The sequence below is a fragment of the Rutilus rutilus genome, assembly GCF_951802725.1.
Source record: "Rutilus rutilus genome assembly, chromosome: 23".
In the NCBI taxonomy this organism is placed as follows: Eukaryota; Metazoa; Chordata; class Actinopteri; order Cypriniformes; family Leuciscidae; genus Rutilus; species Rutilus rutilus.
Window position 1 is genome coordinate 16,778,394 of NC_140233.1, and position 19,504 is coordinate 16,797,897.

The 19,504-nt window shown below is 39.3% G+C and overlaps 1 protein-coding gene across 3 annotated transcripts in view; it reads right to left on the reverse strand.

Moving 5' to 3' along the window:
* The window catches only part of grm8b (glutamate receptor, metabotropic 8b), a 170,145-nt gene that overhangs the window by 36,597 nt on the left and 114,044 nt on the right, over positions 1-19,504 (reverse strand). For 2 of the 3 annotated variants that reach the window (XR_014626003.1, XM_084397152.1), the window contains exons 4-6: positions 16,320-16,455; positions 15,036-15,190; positions 14,807-14,944 (exon numbers count right to left, since the gene is read on the reverse strand). Coding sequence is in view for 2 of the 3 variants with exons in the window: in XM_084397152.1 (XP_084253278.1) it covers positions 14,807-14,944; positions 15,036-15,190; positions 16,320-16,455 (429 nt within the window). In the remaining variant the exon portion in view is untranslated. The remainder of the gene's footprint in view (positions 1-14,806; positions 14,945-15,035; positions 15,191-16,319; positions 16,456-19,504) is intronic. The other variant, XM_084397153.1, reaches the window with a different exon arrangement.

The window sequence follows — 19,504 nt, forward strand, 5'->3', positions numbered from 1 at the left end:
TGGAACTAAAGCTTCACGTGGCCAGAGCACTTTCATTCATTATGTGCTTGTTTCCCTTATTAAAAATGACAATTTGAAGTGAGCATCAACAAATGGGCATGTGTTATATGAGCCGGTGCTAATGTTGTTGTCTCAATGACAGAATAACTGTGGTTTCTACCGAAGTAGAGTCAGATGCACCATACCCTTTTCCACATACAGTATGTGCCTTTTTTTCTTCTCCAATTAAAAAGGAATGTAAATCAGGCCACACATTTGCATAGGATGGTAATATTGCCGTTTTTTTGACAGGATCGAGAAGGTATGAGGGAAGGCAGAAAAATGGTATTCTAAATCTTTGGAGTTTTAATGAAAATCTTGCTTGAAGACATTTTTTTGAAGACAGCAGTGATGGCTACCTGACTAGATTAAATCATCAGACCTCGCTCTATACAAATGGCACTTATAATTTGCAGCAGTTACATTTTAATGATCTTCTCAATAAAGCTTTAGCGTGAGGGATGCCGCCATCTGAAGCTGCGATATTGCCTTCAACTGCATCTGAAAACCCTTTGCCGATTTTTATGAAATAGCTAGTGACGTAAAGTTCTGCACAGGCACACAATTTTTTGATAATCTTAAACATTAATCATTAAAATGAGAACCTTTGGTGAAATTATTGTGCTGCATAATGAGAATTTTATATATTTACCTGTCGTTAAGCGACAACTTCATATCCACAGTTCCATTATTGCAGGCGCAGCCCTCTGAAGCAACTGTACTTTCTTATGCCTTGCTTAAGGGCATGATGGGATATGGAGGTCCTGATGTACACCTAAAATCTTACCTTAGTCTTATTTAGACTTACAAAATAACCTTCCAAATAAATCACACTTTTCAGGAACTTTAAGGTCTTTAATGAACACGGAGAATAACAGTCAGTAAACAGTCAAACTGAGGAGGAAGGGTGGGGGCTCTGGAGGAGGACGAGGGGCTGGGGTGAAGGCCAGAAATTAAGAGGAGATTGTGGCGGGAGAAACCAGGGTGGCAATGATGGTGGGAGGAGCCAGGTATGATCAAGGAGCAGAAGAAGCCATGAAGAGATCCAGAGCGCAGCCAGGATGAAGGCGGAATCGAGGGAGGGAGGAGCCATGGTGGAGACTTGGCTGATGACACTATAGGGGGATTACTGACGGAGAGGAGGCCAGTACACACAGATGGGACCAGGCGACACTGATGGTCCTGGAGGCCGAGACGAAGCCGCAGTGATGAGCATCTGAGGTTGAGCTGGTGGGACTGAGGACTGAGGTGGAGCTGGAGGGACTGAGGACTGAGGTGGAGCCGGAGGGAAGGCGGAGTCAGATGATGCAAAAGGGGTGGAGACGGAGTCTTACGGGGGAGGGTGAGGCAGGGTGACATCTGACCAAGGCGGAGCTGGAGGGACAAGCCAGTGGAGCCGTAAGGATGATGGTCTCTGGTGGTGCCAAGGGAGGGAGGAGCCAAGGTAGAGCCGACAGGTCGACGGACCGAGTTGGAGTGACGGGATCAGCGGCTGGAGGCAGAGCCTGGGGATCCTCTTTACCAGGTAGAGTTGGAGACCAGAAGACCCGAGGCAAATCCACACAAGAGAATGGTTTCAGAGGAGTCAAGGAGGCGGGGCAGAGGAACTGGCTGGCTTTGGAATAGGAGGCGGGAGAGGGAGGCCTGGTGGGATCTCTGGAGACACAGGAGACTTGAAGCTGGGCGGGACCAGCGGGGACACAGGGGACTTGGAGCTGGGCGAGACCAGCGGGGACAGGAGAATAAGGAAAACATTCTCTTCCAATTCATCATAAAAACAGTTTGCAGAGGCCAGCTGAAGCTCACCTATCAAAGTACCACGAGACCTAATCTATCAAAGTACCACAAGAGCAAGACGAGACCAGTCGTCTGGGTCAGGCACAGCAGTTCGCCTGCACACGCTCAGATGACGACACAGCTGTTTCACGATTGGCCGAATTCACCAAAGACAACGATCGTGTGTGTTGCGAGTTTATTCTGACACATTCAGCTCAACTGATGCTCACAAATTCATGTTTTTTATAACAGTAAAAACTATTTTTATGTGACCTTAATGTTATATTTTGTCATTTTTATCAAAATAATTGATTCTTGTACACATTATTTTTAATTTTAGGAGAAACATCTGAGACAAAGGTGATACTCGCATAATATATAACTGAGAACTCCAACTGAATGATATAAAGTAAACCATTAAGCTACTGCTACACAGCCTTAAAACTAATTTCAAATGAGATTTCTCATTTGTTTCTCCTAGCTTCTCAAATGTTTATCTAAAGAAAAAGAGCACTGTAATCTCAGAATTTCAGAAGAGATCTCAACAACATCTATATCTCTAACTGTTCTTGGATTTGCCAAGACACCAAAATCTGCAATCTAAAGTCAGAAATCTCAATATGAGCCTAACAGTTTTATTCACATTCTGGTACTCTTACTGTCTTGTCTTGTTTGTGTCTATTTAAAGGAATTTCATGAAAAACATTGGAGAAAAAGGTGATACTCAAACGAGAACATAAGTGAACTCCAACTCAGTTATTTAAATCTCACTGTAAAAAAAAGTTGCTGCCTTAAACGTCCAAATTGATTGTACTTAAAAATGTAAGTCATTTCAACTTAAATTACATTAAATTTACAGCAATGTAAACCATATGCAGTCATAACTTATTGATCATATAATTTTTTACGGTGCTTCAAGCTACTGCTAGACACCTTTTAAATAAATTACACAAGATTTGTTTCTCCTAGACAGGAATGAGATTATATAGAGATCAAATGGAGACTTTTGCCCAAATCTCCTGCTTTTCATATGTTTCTTCTGAAACAAAAGTCAAAGATTTCTATATGAAGATTTATCTCCAAATTATTTGAGCTATGATGTCCATGAGCTATGATTCATGAGCTATGATTCATTTTACACCCTGTACTTTTACTTTAAGCAAACTGTAGTCTCATGTGTGTCTCATTGTGTTCTCCAAATGAATTTTAAAGTTGATAAAAGAGCAAACTTTGAGCAATATAATATGGATTTTGTCACATATATAACATTCTATTCTGCCAACATTTATATTTGAAGTTATTATACAAAATCTACATACTTGGCTGCCTTACGTATAACACTAATAACATAGTAAAGGACATTTTTTGCAATCACATACTGTATCTTGTCTGGCAAAATAATGAAAGCGTTCACAGAAGTAGTGCCAGGATTAGCATAAATGCTATATAGTCAAGGTAACAAGCTCTCAAGAGTGGTTCAAAAAGATTATCTCCATATATGGATGTGTTCCACAGGTTACATCGTTCAGAATCAAAAGTACTTGATTTGATAGCACACTTCAACAATACGGTTCACATTCGCCTCATCGTACAACAGGCAAAAAAGAACAGAATGAGTTAGCCATTCAATTCTGCTGTGACTCACAGGAGACATTTGGCAAAAAGCATGCAATTTTGATACTTCCAAAAAAACACGGACAAAGGTGTACTTATGAAATGTCTTCAAGTGCCCTCCACTTAACAGGCATCTTTGGCTTGCTTTCATTCTTCTCGTGGACACCCATTTACGCTAGCATAAAGGGCTCAGAGCTATTAGAGTCGAGGCAAGTGACGAGCACCGTGAGTGGAGCTCAGACCCAACACAGACACTTTGCGTTTACATTCCCTTTCATATGAAAGGCTGGGAAGCAGGTGCACGAGAGGGCTGAAAAATGCGCTATTAAACTGCCCACACCAGACGTTGTCATGTGAATTCCAAACATTGCAGGGAATTTATTTTAGAGGCTTTTTCTCAGCATTGAGACAAGAGAAATGTTAATGGGTCATTCCTATTATGCAGTACATTTTCAAATCCCCGCATACATATATACACTTACCACATTTTTTTTTAAAGAAATTAATTGCTCTGCAAAGTTGCATTCAATTGATGAAAAGTGACAGTAAAGACATTTATAAAATATTACAAATAAATGTTGTTATTTTGAACTTTCTATCAAGGCATCCTGAAAAAAAAAGTTTGCACAAACATTGATAATAATAAGAAATGTTTCTTGAGCATGTCACAACCCCAGCTAAGGTTTCCTTTTTTTGTGTTAGGACTTTTATGTTGAAGCGTTTTTGTTGTTCCTGTGTTCGGAGGGAATTCACTATTCCCTACATTAGTCCACTAATACGGTTCACTTGAAGTAGTGAATGAAAACGAGTGAGCGAATTCGGACAGCCGTTGAGCGCCAACCACTACAAAGGGCGCTATTTGAGGGTATAGGGGGCGATTTTGAATTTAACCCATGTTTGTTCCCATAGCCACCCTTGATTGTCTCCATAGTTAGCCTTGTTTCGTTGACTACAAATCACCTTAACCTGTCCCTCTTGTTATCTTGTATATAAAGTGTTTGCTGCATCTGGATCCTACTCTCGATCCTCTGAAACAGCCACTGTTACAGAACAGCAAACCAGCATATTAGAATGATTTCTGAGGGATCATGTGACACTGAAGACTGGGGTAATGATGCGGAAAATTCCGCTTTGCATCAGAGGAATAAATTAAATTTAAAATTAGGGCTGTCGATTTAATGGATTAATTTAATTAATTAGTTATGGAAAAAAATGTGTTAATTATTTTAACGCACCCACCCCGCCCCAGACCTATGTAGGTCATCTTACATTTCATACAGTGGATTGGTGATGAACATGAAGCAGGGCGACAACTTACTGTGTGATAAAGGCTATAGAATGCAGTTAGATACCTCTAAAATGTTAAATATTGGGGCAAAGATGCCCCTGTATGAGTTTTTGTCTCATATCTTCTTTTATGTTCCACATAAGAAAGTCATTCAGGATTAAAAACGACACAAGTGAGAGTAAATGATGACAGAATTTTCATTTTAAAGGTTAACTATCCCTTTAATACCCATTTACCTATTTAATACCCCATAAATCTCATGGCATGTTTATGCAATTGAAATTGCAGTGTAAATGCATTCATACTGAGTCTGTAAATCTAAATACCAATTAAGATGCAGCTTCTGAAAAAAAATTTTACCTAAAGTTGTAGCCTAAAAGTTTATGTGTAATTATATGTTGAATCCAGTAAAATATTTATTTCTAAAGCTACTTTTTGCAATGTCTATTTGATACTTTAAATTCATATCACAATAATGACTTTTGGGGGTAATTTCTCCGGAGGAAGAAAGTGTGCGTGTAACATTATATTGGATCTGTGCAGCTCTTAAAGTGACTGCAGCCTAATAAACCTGCTTCCGTCTGTGTGCTTAAAGTCACCATGAACCGGAAGTTACAAACGACTTTTCTCCAGTGTTGTGACGTATTTCCAAGTGAAATGGAATATTGAATATAGGGCAGGGTTTTACTTTAGCGCTCCTCCTCTTCATCTCTCGCTCATAGCAGACTAACGGTTTGAGGGGAGTTGCTACGCCCTCGCGCTATAGCACATGACAGGAAGTGCACAGATAAATCATTTATAATAAACACTACAATATTACATATAATAATACGAATTGTAAAATTTGATTTCACGGCGACTTTAAAGTTAATCGAACAACGATAGAGAAAGAGAAAATCACTCACGGCTCTTCACAGAATTTCTTTTAGCTTTAATAAGAATAAGTGTATATTTAATTAATACAGTGAAGACTAAGCAGTGCTTTACTTTTATATTTGATTATTCAATTTCTGTTGTTAAATAAATCTGATGTAGGCCTACCTGACTGACGTTATTTTATGTAGCTATACTGTATCTATGCTACAGTAAAACACAGTTCACTTTTAGAATTTGTAGGGATACTTTCTTCTCTTTAAAAATAGAATGGGAAACTTATATATTGGTTATATCATTTTCACTTTTTAAATCTAATTTAAATTTATTTTACACACTTTATTGTATCACATCGCCTATTAAATATTGCATTATTTAAAGAGTTATCGTTTTAAAAACAAATATTGTGCAGCCCTAATATAGGCTATATATAAATTTCAAGCCAGCTACATGTATAAATATCAATAATATCAAGCCACAGGAGTGATGAGAAGAAGAAAATTGGTAATATATGTAAAACCTCATTAATAATAATATATATTATTATTATTTCTATGAATAAAATATACTAAATATATTAAAATTGTTTTGAAAATAACTTTTTATGAATAATAAAATAGGGCTAATCCATTTTTATTCTTATTTTCTTCACGGGACATGAAATGAGAAACAATTGATATGGACGTGTGAGACAAAGAGATACAAAAGAGTGTTTTAACATGGATCTCCACGTGGCCTCGTTTTCCGAAAGTCACGGCGTCCACTCACAGCGAGAGCACACAGGTAATTCAAAGTCATTATCAAAAGTGTTCTCTCCAATAAATTGTCTAACAATGATCATGGTGTCCTCTTATCCTCGCTTGAGTGGAAGTTTGCACTAAACACTAATTATCACACAGAGATTCTTAACTCAGTGAAGCATTCGCGACGCACGAACACACGCGCACAAAAACGCTCGCGAATGGACCTAAATGACAGTGCGAGCAAATTACATGGTATTCCGAACAGGAGAACAATGTTAGTATCAAGGACGTCCACCCTCTGCCCACCTTGTGCCCAGCCATCAGACACATTCAAACATCAGACGCTGTATTTTTCGCCCGTGGAGTTCTTACATTAGCATTCGGACCGAAAGTTTGTGACTTTGATTGACCTCTGAATCCATTTTCACAACTTTAATCCGAGGAGATTTCCCACTTCATCTGAAAAGGAACATACTGTGAATGTTTTGTTGACACTCCTGTATAATCACTCCTACCTTAGCGCATAAGTTAGTTGTAAAAAGTCGCCCGTTTCATGGCTGGGGTATTGGTGAGGGGATGTGAGTGCTATTAACTTTGAGTTCCAGCCCTACATATGTAAGTGTGCGCCTACTCAGGGCCCAGTGAGGGTCCATGCAGCTGATCACCTCAGGCTACTTGTACCACTGTTGTGTTATTAGCATCAGAGCACCTGAAAAAGAAAGGATGTGGGTGTTCCTGCTCCTACAATCCAAACTCTTTGTACCTACATGCCCTCTGGAGTCTCACCTGCCATTTACAATAAATCAATAGCTGCACCAGAGAGGAGACCGAGCTCCTCTCTGTGGAGAGAGCCGCGATCTACAAAAGAGAATTTTGAGAAGTTCATCAGACTTTACTGATGTGAGCGCTAGTGAAATTCCATGTGGCTTAGCATCCATTAAAGGAATATTCTGGGTTAATTTCAACGGACTAGCTATGTATCACGTGACAAAATCCAGTCATTTCAATTGGGAATTTCATGTGAGGGTGAAAGATTTCTCAATGCAGAAAAATGCTTGTGTGCTTCATATATCTCTACACAATTGGCAATAGACCTTACACAAAAAGTTTTTAACAACCTAGAACCTATTCTATATGTCTTGTTCTTATGTAATCTTCATCATAAATATCGAATCCAGGTAGAGTCAACATGAAATGACATTCGCAACTCATTTTACTTCTGTAATGTGATGTACGTATGTCAGGAATTTTTTTGTAAACAAAAAAAATTTTTTTGACATGTTGGACAAAATGTAACTTTTTATCTTGAATTGACTGGATTGTGTTTCTATACCAATAAGTTAAACTGCAAAAGACACCCGTCTATAAGCACCTTTGATGAATCCCAGATATTCTTTTGAATCTTTAATCTTCTGAATCAATTAACTAAAGATTTATTTTGTGACTATTTCTGTAAGATGCATCTTATGCCAAAGGATAACCCTGAGTATGATTTTGTGTACTGAGTCATTTACTCAAACGATTCATTAATCAAGTTGTTCACAACTAAATCAAGTAGTATCCCTTACCATTTGTGCCCCTACAAATCTATTAAAGGAGAACTCCGGTCAATTTTAACATTGAGCTCATTTTTTTGTACATTTGGAGTGCTGTCAGTACAGAGAACAACGACAAAAATCGGTGTTGCCTACACCGAGTTATCCTCTTTTTAAAATTTGCACCCTGTTGACTTCAATGGGGCAAGTTTTAAAATAAAATAAAAATGATGTTTATTCAGCCAGCGCACATACCTGTATTTACATCCTGTTTTCGGTCGAAGTCCACAGTAATCGATTGTCGAGTTCACGCGCATAGGTTTAGTACCTATGATCACGCGCGTGAACTCGACAATCGACTACTGTGGACTTCGACCGAAAACAGGATGTAAATACAGGTATGTGCGCTGGCTGAATAAACATCATTTTTATTAATATCTTTCACATCTACTGCAGTCAGATTCACCCGCGTTCACTCCGAAGGAATCACTCACGTGATCTGTGCACTTGTAATGACACATCAAGGATGTTAAGAGGCTAAAAGCAGGTTTAAAACTTGCCCCATTTAAGTCAACAGGGTGCAAATTTTAAAAAGAGGATAACTCGGTGTAGGCAACACCGATTTTTGTCGTTGTTCTCTGTACTGACAGCACTCCAAATGTACAAAAAAATGAGCTCAATGTTAAAATTGACCGGAGTTCTCCTTTAAGAGACTCTAGAAAGCATCATAAAGTGTTCTTGACAGAAATGATCTGGTCTATAAGCAGATCTACAGGTGGAGCTGGGGAAGGTGGAGGGTTTCTGAAAGCACGCTGCAACTGCTACAGCAAATGCTGACTAAGTATTTAAGGGTTGAGCAGCGAGCTCATTGGCTACTGATACAGCAGGGACCAATCAGCTATGCCCTATAGAGAACAATGTGACTGCAAGCAGACTGAGTTAAGGACATATGAGCCTGTGCCTATTCCATGACATAACTTTGTATTTGTTTCGGAGCCATTTATCAAACATTTTTTAGAATAACAAGCACTGATAAATCATGTTCAATAAAACTAGGAACATTTATTAAAGGGATACTTCACCTCTGGAAAGATTAATGTGTATTTAAAATGGGTCATTTATGTAGTAGAAATGTGAAATTATTTTTGAATTTGGAGCCTTCTAGACTGAGAAAAGCCAGAAAATGTATTTTTGGCTTATGTGGATGAAAGACAACAACTCCCAGAATGCACTTGCTTCGCTGCTCTACGAGGCCACTCCCAAGCCACGCCTACCGGTAAGAGCGCGCAGTTAAACAACAAGACTAGGCTACTAGTGAGTCTCCGTGACGAGTCTGCCGGGGATTTCGAGATCGCCCTAAAATGTCCGGGATTCGGCTTTTGCGTTCTACAGTCGCCATTCATTATGTTTACTGTGGCGAGCAGGACGAGACTGAGGGTCGTGAGAGAACGGCGCGAGGCCGGTGGCGTGATTACTGATGAGCGACGTATTTTCTTAGCAATGTTAAAAAGCACATCAACCGATCACTTGTTTAGCGTAAACTTTACATTCAGATTCACCAATCGGAATGAATTCAGTTAGATTGAAACAAAAGGTTTGCATGTAAACAATGAATGGCGACTGCAGAAAGCAAAAGCCGAATCCCGGACATTTTGGACAATCTCGACGGCGGGACATGTCTGGGAAAAAGAGGATGTTAACCCCTACTACTCGGCTTTCTCCTACTACTCACCTTTCTCCACAGAACAAGAGCCTGTTAGCTTAGCCTCCAAAGAAAGATGGCTGACACTATGTGTACATTCTGTGAGTGAGATCCCACCCTCTATGGGCGGGTTGAAAACATGCAGAACAGCCCCTACTACTGGCTGTAGTCTTTAGCCTCTGGCCAAAAAATCCTCCGATGACGCAAAAATCGTCATTTTGCGTCATCGGAGGATTTTTTCCAGACAAAAAAATACACAAATCTCTCGTCTCAGGGGGACATGAGGGAGGAAAGCACGGTAATTCAAAACACTACGGGTTTTCTACTGATACAAAGCTTAATGCTAAATCCTGAAGTATCCCTTTAAAGGATTTACCCCCAAAATTAAAAATCTGTCATCATTCAGTGATATCATTTTTCTAAATATCTTTCTTTGTTTTTATGACATGAGGGTGAGTAAAGAGTTGTTATTTTTGGGTAAACTATTCCTTTAAGAAAGTAAATGGGGTAAATTTGTCACAAAAAAACCCCAAGAATATTTCTTTAAAAAGGCAAATCCCATTCGATCGATCCTTACACAGGAATCCTAGTCATAAATATTCACACACACACACACACACACACACTTTACTGCACAGACATCACGTAATAAGCAAATGTAACAGAATACAAAATCAAACTCCATTAGCTTCCCTGTCAGGTCTGATGCAACATGTAGGACACATAAGATGTATCCCACAACCGAGGACGTCAATACATGGAGACGCGCCTGCCTTACAGACATGCTGCAACACGTGAAAGCAAACCCTGTGATATCAGCACTTTTGCAGACTGTGCCAGAGGGTTAATCTTATATTCATAGACCTCTCTTTGCTCTTCATACACACAGGTGAATGCTGACCACACGTGTTGCTGAGTCAGCTGTTTGTCATAGTGTATGATTACTCCACAGAGCCACTCTGATAAAAGCTTCACCAAACCTCAATCTCTGGGTGATCATAAAATCAATTCAGACCGCTACTGCCTGCCTCAATCCCACAGATAAGTCTTACACACATAGGCCGCTTTCAAACTCAATTCCTTACTAGTCAAAATACGCCTTCTTCAGCAGGCAAGCTGAGTCTGGAGATTTCCCTCATTCGCTTTCCTCCAGCAAAACCCATCGCGGCACATTTTGTAAATCCAGTTTCATTTGCCTGACATCTTTCCATGGGATTCAGCCCAAAGTGCTTGTCTTAAGAACAGTCAGAATAAACGAAAGACCGCTCTTTTCTTGACGATTTCTGTCAGGAAGATGTTGTAGTCAGCATAATGTACATCTCAGAGCAAAAAATTCTGGATGTGTAATGCTAATTGGAGCATCTGATTCAATTGGAACAGGATTCAGTGACTATAAATGTGCCTTGAAAAGTAGATTGTTACATTTTCTCACTGAAGTGTTAAGTAGTGCTTGCCCATGCAAAAGTCACTGATGCAATGGTAGGTTATGGGTGGTTGCAAGACGCAACTATAAGTTTTGAGACATCAATCCTAAAAACTGACATCGGCTGCGTCCGAAATCGCATACTCTCTTAAATAGGTACTTATTTTGAATAAGTATTCTTAACAACCGCTAAAAAAGGACGTTCTATATAGTATTAATGTGTATAGTATGAATGTAATCTGGATGTACTATATTCGCCATGTTGTCATTATCATGTGACCTTACGTCACTTCACTGCCATACACAAGTCCTCTCCCGTAGCCTCATGGTATAGTAAAGGGTCCATCATATGCACACTTCAGAATCTCCCTGGAAGAAGTAAGTCATCTGTGTACTTTTTGCCTACTCTTTCATGAGTACTGTGAATTCGGACATCCATATTTTGTCACATACTGTTTTTCGCCTACTATATAGTAGGGAAGTATGCGATTTCGGATGCAGCCGTTGTGAACGTAGCATATAATCTGGTCCCAACTTTTGACTCGACGGTCTGACTCTAACCACTAGGCAATTATTTATACAGCCAGCACAAATTCAATCAGACCACACCAAACAGCCATCTTCCCTTCAAACATCATATTTAACTGTTACGCTGAACAAGTCTTTATTTGCACTCTGGTCGAGCATCAAATGATTGCACTTCTAGAAAAGAGATGCTAGTTTGTCCACTTTGTTTTTTATTCCAGTACAGCCTATTTTCATTCTGAGCTGAATGCATGGAGAGTTTATGAAGTCTAAATCGGGCTATAGCTTAAGTGAATGCCATGACAGAGATCCCCTAAAGTGAACTGATGCATTCTCACGGCTTGCTACCTCCGCTAACAGCCTAGACAGGAAAGCATCACTGCTCTACTAAATATAACACTATGGCGTTGAGTGCTCTGATTCACAATTGCTTGTCTATAAGGCTGCCTGGAGATGTGCTGAAACAAAAAATAAGCAGTGCATCACCGATCATGTGACTTGAATTGGCTTCTTTGACCCCCTTGCAGACACACACACAAAAAAGCTAGAGCTTCTGATACAGATGCATGTCTCTGGCAACATGCAATAAAGTGCACATTATTATAAAGATTTTTTAGATTCTGAAATAGGATGTTCTAAGTGGATACTAAGAAGTTTCTATGGTGTTCTGGGTGGTTTCTGGGTTGCTGCTCAGTAGTAACTAGGTTGTTATTCTAGGTGGTTACTAAAAAGATGATAGGGTGTTCTATGTGGTAGCTATAGCTAGTAATTTGCTAAATGGTTTCTAGAGTTTTCTGGATTGTTGCTTACTAGCCCAAGTAAAAAGAACCACAAATAATGTTTTTATATGGTTTTTAGAGAGTTCTGGGTAGTTTCTAGAGAGCTGCTATGTTTTATGGGTTTTTACTAGCTCAAGTAAAAGAAGCCTTTGAAACAACATTTCTGTATGGTTGCTTTGGTATTCTGGGTGCTTGCTAGGAAGCTGCTATGTAGTTGCTGGTTGTTAAGGAGTTGCTAGGATACTCTGAGTGGTTTCTATGGAGTTGCAAAGACAGTTACTATAGTGTTCTGTGTTGTTGCTTACTAGTCCAAGTCAAAAGGCTCAAACTTACTATGTGGTTGCTATGAGATTTTCCGGGTGGTTTCTAGGGAGTTGCTAGATGGTTACTAGCATTCTGGGTTGTTGCTTACTAGTCCAAGTCAGAGCCTAAAATTACATTTCTATGTGATTGCTAGGCTGTGCTTGGTGGTTGCTAGGAAGTTGCTAGATAGTTACTAGGGTGTTCTGGGTAGTTGCTAGGGAGTTGCTATGTGGTACCTAGGGTGTTCTGAGTGGATGTTAAGGAGTTGCTAGGGTGCTCTGGGTGTGGTCTCTAGTGAGTTGCTAGATGGTTACTATAGCACTCTGGGTTGTTGCTTACTAGTCAAGGTCAAGAGCCTCAAACAACATTTCTATGTGGTTGTTAGGGTGTCCTCGGTGGTCGCTAGGGAGTTGCTAGACAGTTGATATAGCATTCTGGATTGTTGCTTACAAGTCAAAGTCAAGGGCCTAAAATACAATTCCTACGTGGTTGCTATGGTGTTCTGTTTGATTGATAGAAAGTTTCTAGATAGTTGCTAGGGTGTTCTGGGTTGTTGTGTTCTAGCCCATCCCAAGTCTCTGGATATATATATAAAAAAAAACATTATGTGAGGTACATGCTGATGGATAAAATAAAGTTCCATCCAACATTATTTCTCACCAAATATTTTGTTCCACTCACAAATGTTACATTTGAGAAGTTAAATGCATTGCTAGTGCCACATAATGTTGTTTTGCAGTATTTGAATACTTGATGTAATGGTGTATTAGCGTCCTTATGTGCATGTGTCTTCAGGCATCTTCTTTCTAGGCCCAAGCGCTGCACGGCCCCTAACAGCTGGGATCTCTCAGCGTCTGTTTTTGTTATTTGACAAAAAGAGCATCTTTTTGTCATGGTTTAATAGCTCTCCCTCTTCGTACTTCTTTAAGGAATAGATGATCGTAATCAGCATTTCTGCCAGCGTGCTGTTGACAGAGGCATCCATTTGCAGTGAAGCGTAGTCTGAGCATCTCTTTACAGATCATTCAGAAAGAGAGAGCGAGAGAGCAAGAGCGAGAGAGCAAGAGCGAGAGAGCAAGAGAGAGAGAGAGAGCGATGTGCCGCATCCACAGCTATATAATTATTCTCATTATGTCAAATCACCGTGCCAGAACAATAACTGCGCTTTCATAAAAGGACCCCAAATGTCCATCTGCTCTATGTAGCTGTACACATGAGTTTCATACAGGAGAGAAGCAGAATTAAGTGACAAGAGGAGACAAGAGCAACAACAAGAGACAACTGTCGCCATGGTGAACCTGGGGCAGTCAATTGCTTAAATTAAGATCAAATAAAAAATGTAAATGTTATTTTAGCCAAGTCTTCCTACTTTAATTGAATATTTCAGGCTCAGGTAAGATTTTTATTTCAAAAGGAAAACATCTAGGTTTCTATTACAATGGAAGTGAATGGGGCCAATCCGTAAATATAAAAATATAAAAATATGATTAACATGATTTTAGCATGAAAATAGCATTTTCTGTGTAAAATTACATGAATGTCACTTTTCTATTATTTAATTTCTTAATGTTCCTGGTCTTACTGCTAACAATTTTTTAGAGCGCATTCCAAAGAAAGTGTTTGCGTAATCTTTCATCAAATGTAGAACTTGTTCCACCTCTGAAATTACATTACCAAGCTGTTTACACTTCTAAATTTTGTTCTATTCGAAATAGATCACATAACAGAAGCAAAATGGGATGTGAATGCTTTCACTTGTACTTATTTTGGAGTACAAGTGCTAAATGTTAGGTCACCAAACTAAAGTTTTTTTTTTTTGCTAAATGGCATAGAAAAGCAGCCATAAATGTAGAGCTGATTCCATAAAGACTAAGCTTCTGCTTAAATAATTCAGCTAGCCTTTGAGTAAATCAATCAGAGCTTAGAGGGACTGTCAGATTGTGAAGACGGAACAATTTTGACCTCCATTGTGCGCAAATGGACATAAGTAAGACTCTGCTGTTTATTTAAAGGCTTTAAACAGAAACTCTTGTTCCTGATGTCCCCATTGATATTCTCAACCACTAGAAACACTGAATCCTCAAAGAGATCCAATCCGATGTCAGCGTGATTGACTGTTTTGCCTCCCAGGCAGAAGAGAACTCTAACAGTAACAGTGTAATTTCTAATCCAGGTTAAAAGACAGTAATGCAAAACCTTCTCATACCAGTGCATTTCTTCGGGCTGCCTGGACGCTTCCCATGCATCCCTAACTTGCATCCAAAATTCTCCTCCCAGAACTCTGCAAACCAAACGTTCCGTCGGTTGTTGGACAAGGAGCGGCTTTTGAAGTATCTGTCAAAGGCTGAAAATAAGTATGAAAGCATTGGAATTGGACTGGAATTGCAAGAGAAATATTAAATCAGAATTCGTCCACTAGACAATTACCATTTTACCTTCTATGGATGCCCTTTTTGGGAGGATGGTAATAGCACCTTCTGCCACACTTTCCTGCTGGACGACAGGAGATATCTTTGAGCCCCAGCTGTCTGATCCCACCCACAGGAAGTGACCTGTTTGGTTATTGCGCATTGCAGCATCCAATACACGTCTGAAAGATGAGCAAACAAAATACACATTCACATGTGAGGCAGTGAAGTATCCTAAAACCTAGAAACCTTGAAAATTTCCTTCAAACAGACCTGATTCGTTCTGATTTTCTGAGGTCAACAGTGTTCTGTTAGACCACTTAGAATAAAGTCATCAGCGTAATGGGCAAGATTCCAAAGGACATCATATAATAGGCTTAGAAGGCCAGTGGCTCTCTGGAATATGGGGACGTGATGTGGTCCTGTGCTACAGGTACATGAAATTTCATGGCATAAATGACTGAAAAGTGGATTATGTCAAAATGAGTTCTCCAGGCCTTAGACGGCACATTATAGGAAATAGCTGACTTCACCTGTTCTTGAGGTTTTCACCTAAGAGCAATACTTACGCCTCGACTGCATCATCTTCAATTTAACTCTATGAAAGTCATAGTTAAGTATCTGTGGTTCGTCCAAAATTGGTAGCTTTTCAACTGATTTGACTTGAAGGCCCTATGAACTCAACATTTGACTTCTTATGGCTTTTAGTGCATTTCCAATGCATTTATTAACTTAAATAAATGTATTAACTAAAACACCTAAATGCAAGTCTACCTCTGAAAGTTACCAGACTTCTAGAAGTTACCAGACCTTCAAAATATTCTCGGTAAAAGGACCAAATACTACTAGCCTTTAAAAGATTCAGGTTGGTAAGTTTTTAAAAATATACATTTTTGAAAAAGTCTTTTGCCAGGGCTGTATTTATTCGATCAAAATTGCAATAAAAACAGTCATATTGTGAAATATTATAAAAATGTTAAATAACTTACTGACCCCAAACTTTTGAGTGATTGTATATATTGCAGACTCATCCTGCCCTACAAATTTTAGCCCAACCAAATACATTACAATTTAAAAGTGGCAGCATTAATGGGAAAAACATAGACTCAAGAAAGCCATTACTCTTATTTCTCAGTAAAAATAATCCATACAAAAATTTCTGAACAAAACCAATTTCAGTGTAAAATGCTTGTAAAAGACTTCTTCGGCCTATTCTTTTTTCAGCATATTACAAGTACAGATTACCATTATTATTTAATATCTATACATCAATGAATATGATGGAAAGAAAATTGCTATAGATAAAGACACCTGATGTCATCTTCATTCGCAAACATGACGATAGCACGAGCATTGGGTGTCTCCAGTAGCCGGAGGATGATCTTGTCGAACTCTCCCGGTCTGGGCTCTCTGGGGATCTTCAGAGACTGAGCAATACACACACCGCCTGAGAGAAAGAAGATGAGGAAGTGGCAGAGAGAGAGAGAGAGAGAGAGAGAGAGAGAATATGGGGATGGAGAATGAATGATGGAGAGATAGAGAGTGAGGAAAGGAAAAGGAATGGAAAGAAATTGAATAAGAGGAAAGATTGAAATTGAAATGAAAGGAATTGAATAAGAGGAAAGATTGAAATTGAAATGAAGGGAATTGAATAAGAGGAAAGATTGGAATTGAAATGAAAGGAATTGGATAAGAGGAAAGATTGGAATTGAAATGAAAGGAATTGATGGGGAAGGGAAGGGAAGGGAAGGGAAGGGAAGGGAAGGGAAGGGAAGGGAAGGGAAGGGAAGGGAAGGGAAGGGAAGGGAAGGGAAGGGAAGGGAAGGAATTGGAGAAAAAGTAAAGTTAGAAATTAGAAAAATATTGTATAAGAGGAGATGGAATGGAAGAAAGCGATGGGATGGGATGAAAAAGAAATGAATCGGTTAAAAGGAAAAAATTAAAAGAAAATGAAAGGATGAGAACAAATTAAATGGAAGGAAGGGGGGATAAAAGGAAAGGAAAAGGAAAGGATAATTGGATAAGAGTAAAAGAAATGAAAGGAATGGATGGAATGAAAGGAAAGATAAAGTAAAAGAAAGGAGAATGGGGAAAGAAAGGAAAAGAAAGGGGAAAAGATGATTGGGGGAAAAATTGGATAAGAGGAAATAAATGGAATGTAAAGGAATGTAAAGGAAATAAAAGGAATAGTAAAGGAAAGTATAATTGGATAAGAATTGGAAAAAGGAAATTGGATGAGAGGAAGTGAATTGAATGAAAGGAAAGAAAACAGGGAAAAAGGAAAAGGATATTGGATATGAGGAAAATAAATGAAAGGAAGGGATGGGATGGGATGAAATAAAACATGATAATGGAGACAAAAGAAAGATAAATAGGGAAAAGGAAGATGACAGAAAAGACGATAAAGGGATATTGCAAATGAAATTGAGTATGAAAGCAGAAGAGAGTGACAAAGAGAGAAAAAGAGAGAAAGGACATCAGAAGGTCAGAAAGCACGGAAGGAAGGATGAAAACACCGGAGCGGCAACGGAAACGTATTCCATTATAAGATGGACAGGGAGGCACATAGATTAGATACAGAGGGACCAGAGAACAACAAACAGATTCAGTGTTTCTCTCAGCGGAGTGAGGAAAGCGTGTTAAGATTCAAATGATATCTGATAGTGTCACCTTGCCCAAGGTGCCTGCGGGAACACGAGGTGATGTCAAACACGTCCCGGCTTATTTACTTGGTCTAATGCAATTCACTCAGTGCACTTGAAAACCTGCGGCCACGGTGTCATATCCACCGAAATGTACACAATAGCAATTCGGTTTCTGTATTCGGAGATGCGGCAAGAAAAATTGTGACAAGCCATGTCGTCAAGATCTGATCAGGTCCTTAATACATCTCAGACACTCTAACAGTCACACTAATGGAGGATTCGTGCTCGCTGTCTCTGACTCCAAAACAAACCATCTGCTCTCCAGGTCAATTTAAATCCTCGCAGGCAATATCATGTTGTCAGGGAATTTGCAGCAAGGAGCATTTGATATGGAAACGGGCCACTGCTTGGCGTAAAGTGTGGCTATAATAACCCTCCATCTAGCCTCTAAGCCCTCAATTACAGCATAAGCACTTCACAGCCCGAGTTAAACACTCCAGTACCCCTCCAAAAACGTGCTCTCACCACTACAGTCCATTTAATGAACAGCTATGGTGGCCTCATCCCGAGAGCAGCTGTGGAAGCCATCATGATGCCCAATTCACCGGAAGACATCCAGTTATTATGCCGAACGGGTGTCCTTTTGTTGCATTTGACGTTGAATAATTATAAGGTTAAATGATTATGATTGCTTTAATGTTTGTGATCGTTTTGTTGTTAACCTTTACAATATATACAAACAAACTACATTACCCATGAGCAGTGGCGGGAGTGATGAGGAAGGAGGTGGAGCTGGAGCGTCGGTCTGTACCAAGTGCTCTATGCTTGTTTTGTTATGCTTTCAACGTTGTTTTGTTTATCATAAAAAAATCTTGTTCAGTTAAGTTTCCAGCCTTGACGCCTGTCTCATTATTTTAATCTCTCCAAACTATTTCACCTTTCAAGGATAATCATGCTTTCCTTAATGGTGGCTGTTCTCCTTTGTTATCAATTCCGTCAACATCATGTAATTGAGATGCTGTGCAGCGATAATGTCTGCTGGTGGGGCGTCTCCATGGGGCACACTTCAAGATCTCAGGTCTCACTTGAGATGCAACCTCACAATATCACTTTTAATATGCACCCTTTAAAAGGTAAATAAGGAGTAAATGTGTAGCTTTTGAAAGGATACAGCCCCAGTGATAGCTTTTGTAGCTTTTTTTTTTCTCAGAGTGTAAGCACCCTGGACAGATGGTCCAATTTACCTATGTTTTTGGATTGTAGGAGAAACCAGAGCACCCAGAGGAAACCAATATGTGGGAGAACATACAAACTCCACACAGAAAGGCATCCTGGCTCAGTCTAGACTCGAACCAGGGACATTCTGGCTTTGAGGCGACAATGCTAACCACTGAGCCACCGGCAAAATTGCTGCAAACTGCAAATTTGTGACACTGTTCCCAAAACACTGGAAAGGGGGTTTACAAGAACACTACCGGGCACTAGGCCCCAAATATAATATGATATATAGAAAGCCTATCTATACTGGATGAAAAAAAAAATAGGCAGGATTTTATAAAGATAACAATGCCAATTTATCATTTTCATAAAATATGGGTGTGACCAAGTGTACCCTAAAGTCTATAATTCCTTAAGAATTAAAAATTAGGCAAGTACAAGTGAATCTAAAGAAGCATGCAAACTTTTTGGAAGATCAGGTGCTATAACAATTAAAAAGACTATAAATGCTATATTTCTATAATAAATGACCTGAAACTGCTGAAAATGGTCTTTTCATCCCTGATTTAGGTTGATTTACAGGTTTGCTATATACTACGCAATATATTTATGCACTTAAAAGTCTTAAAGTGA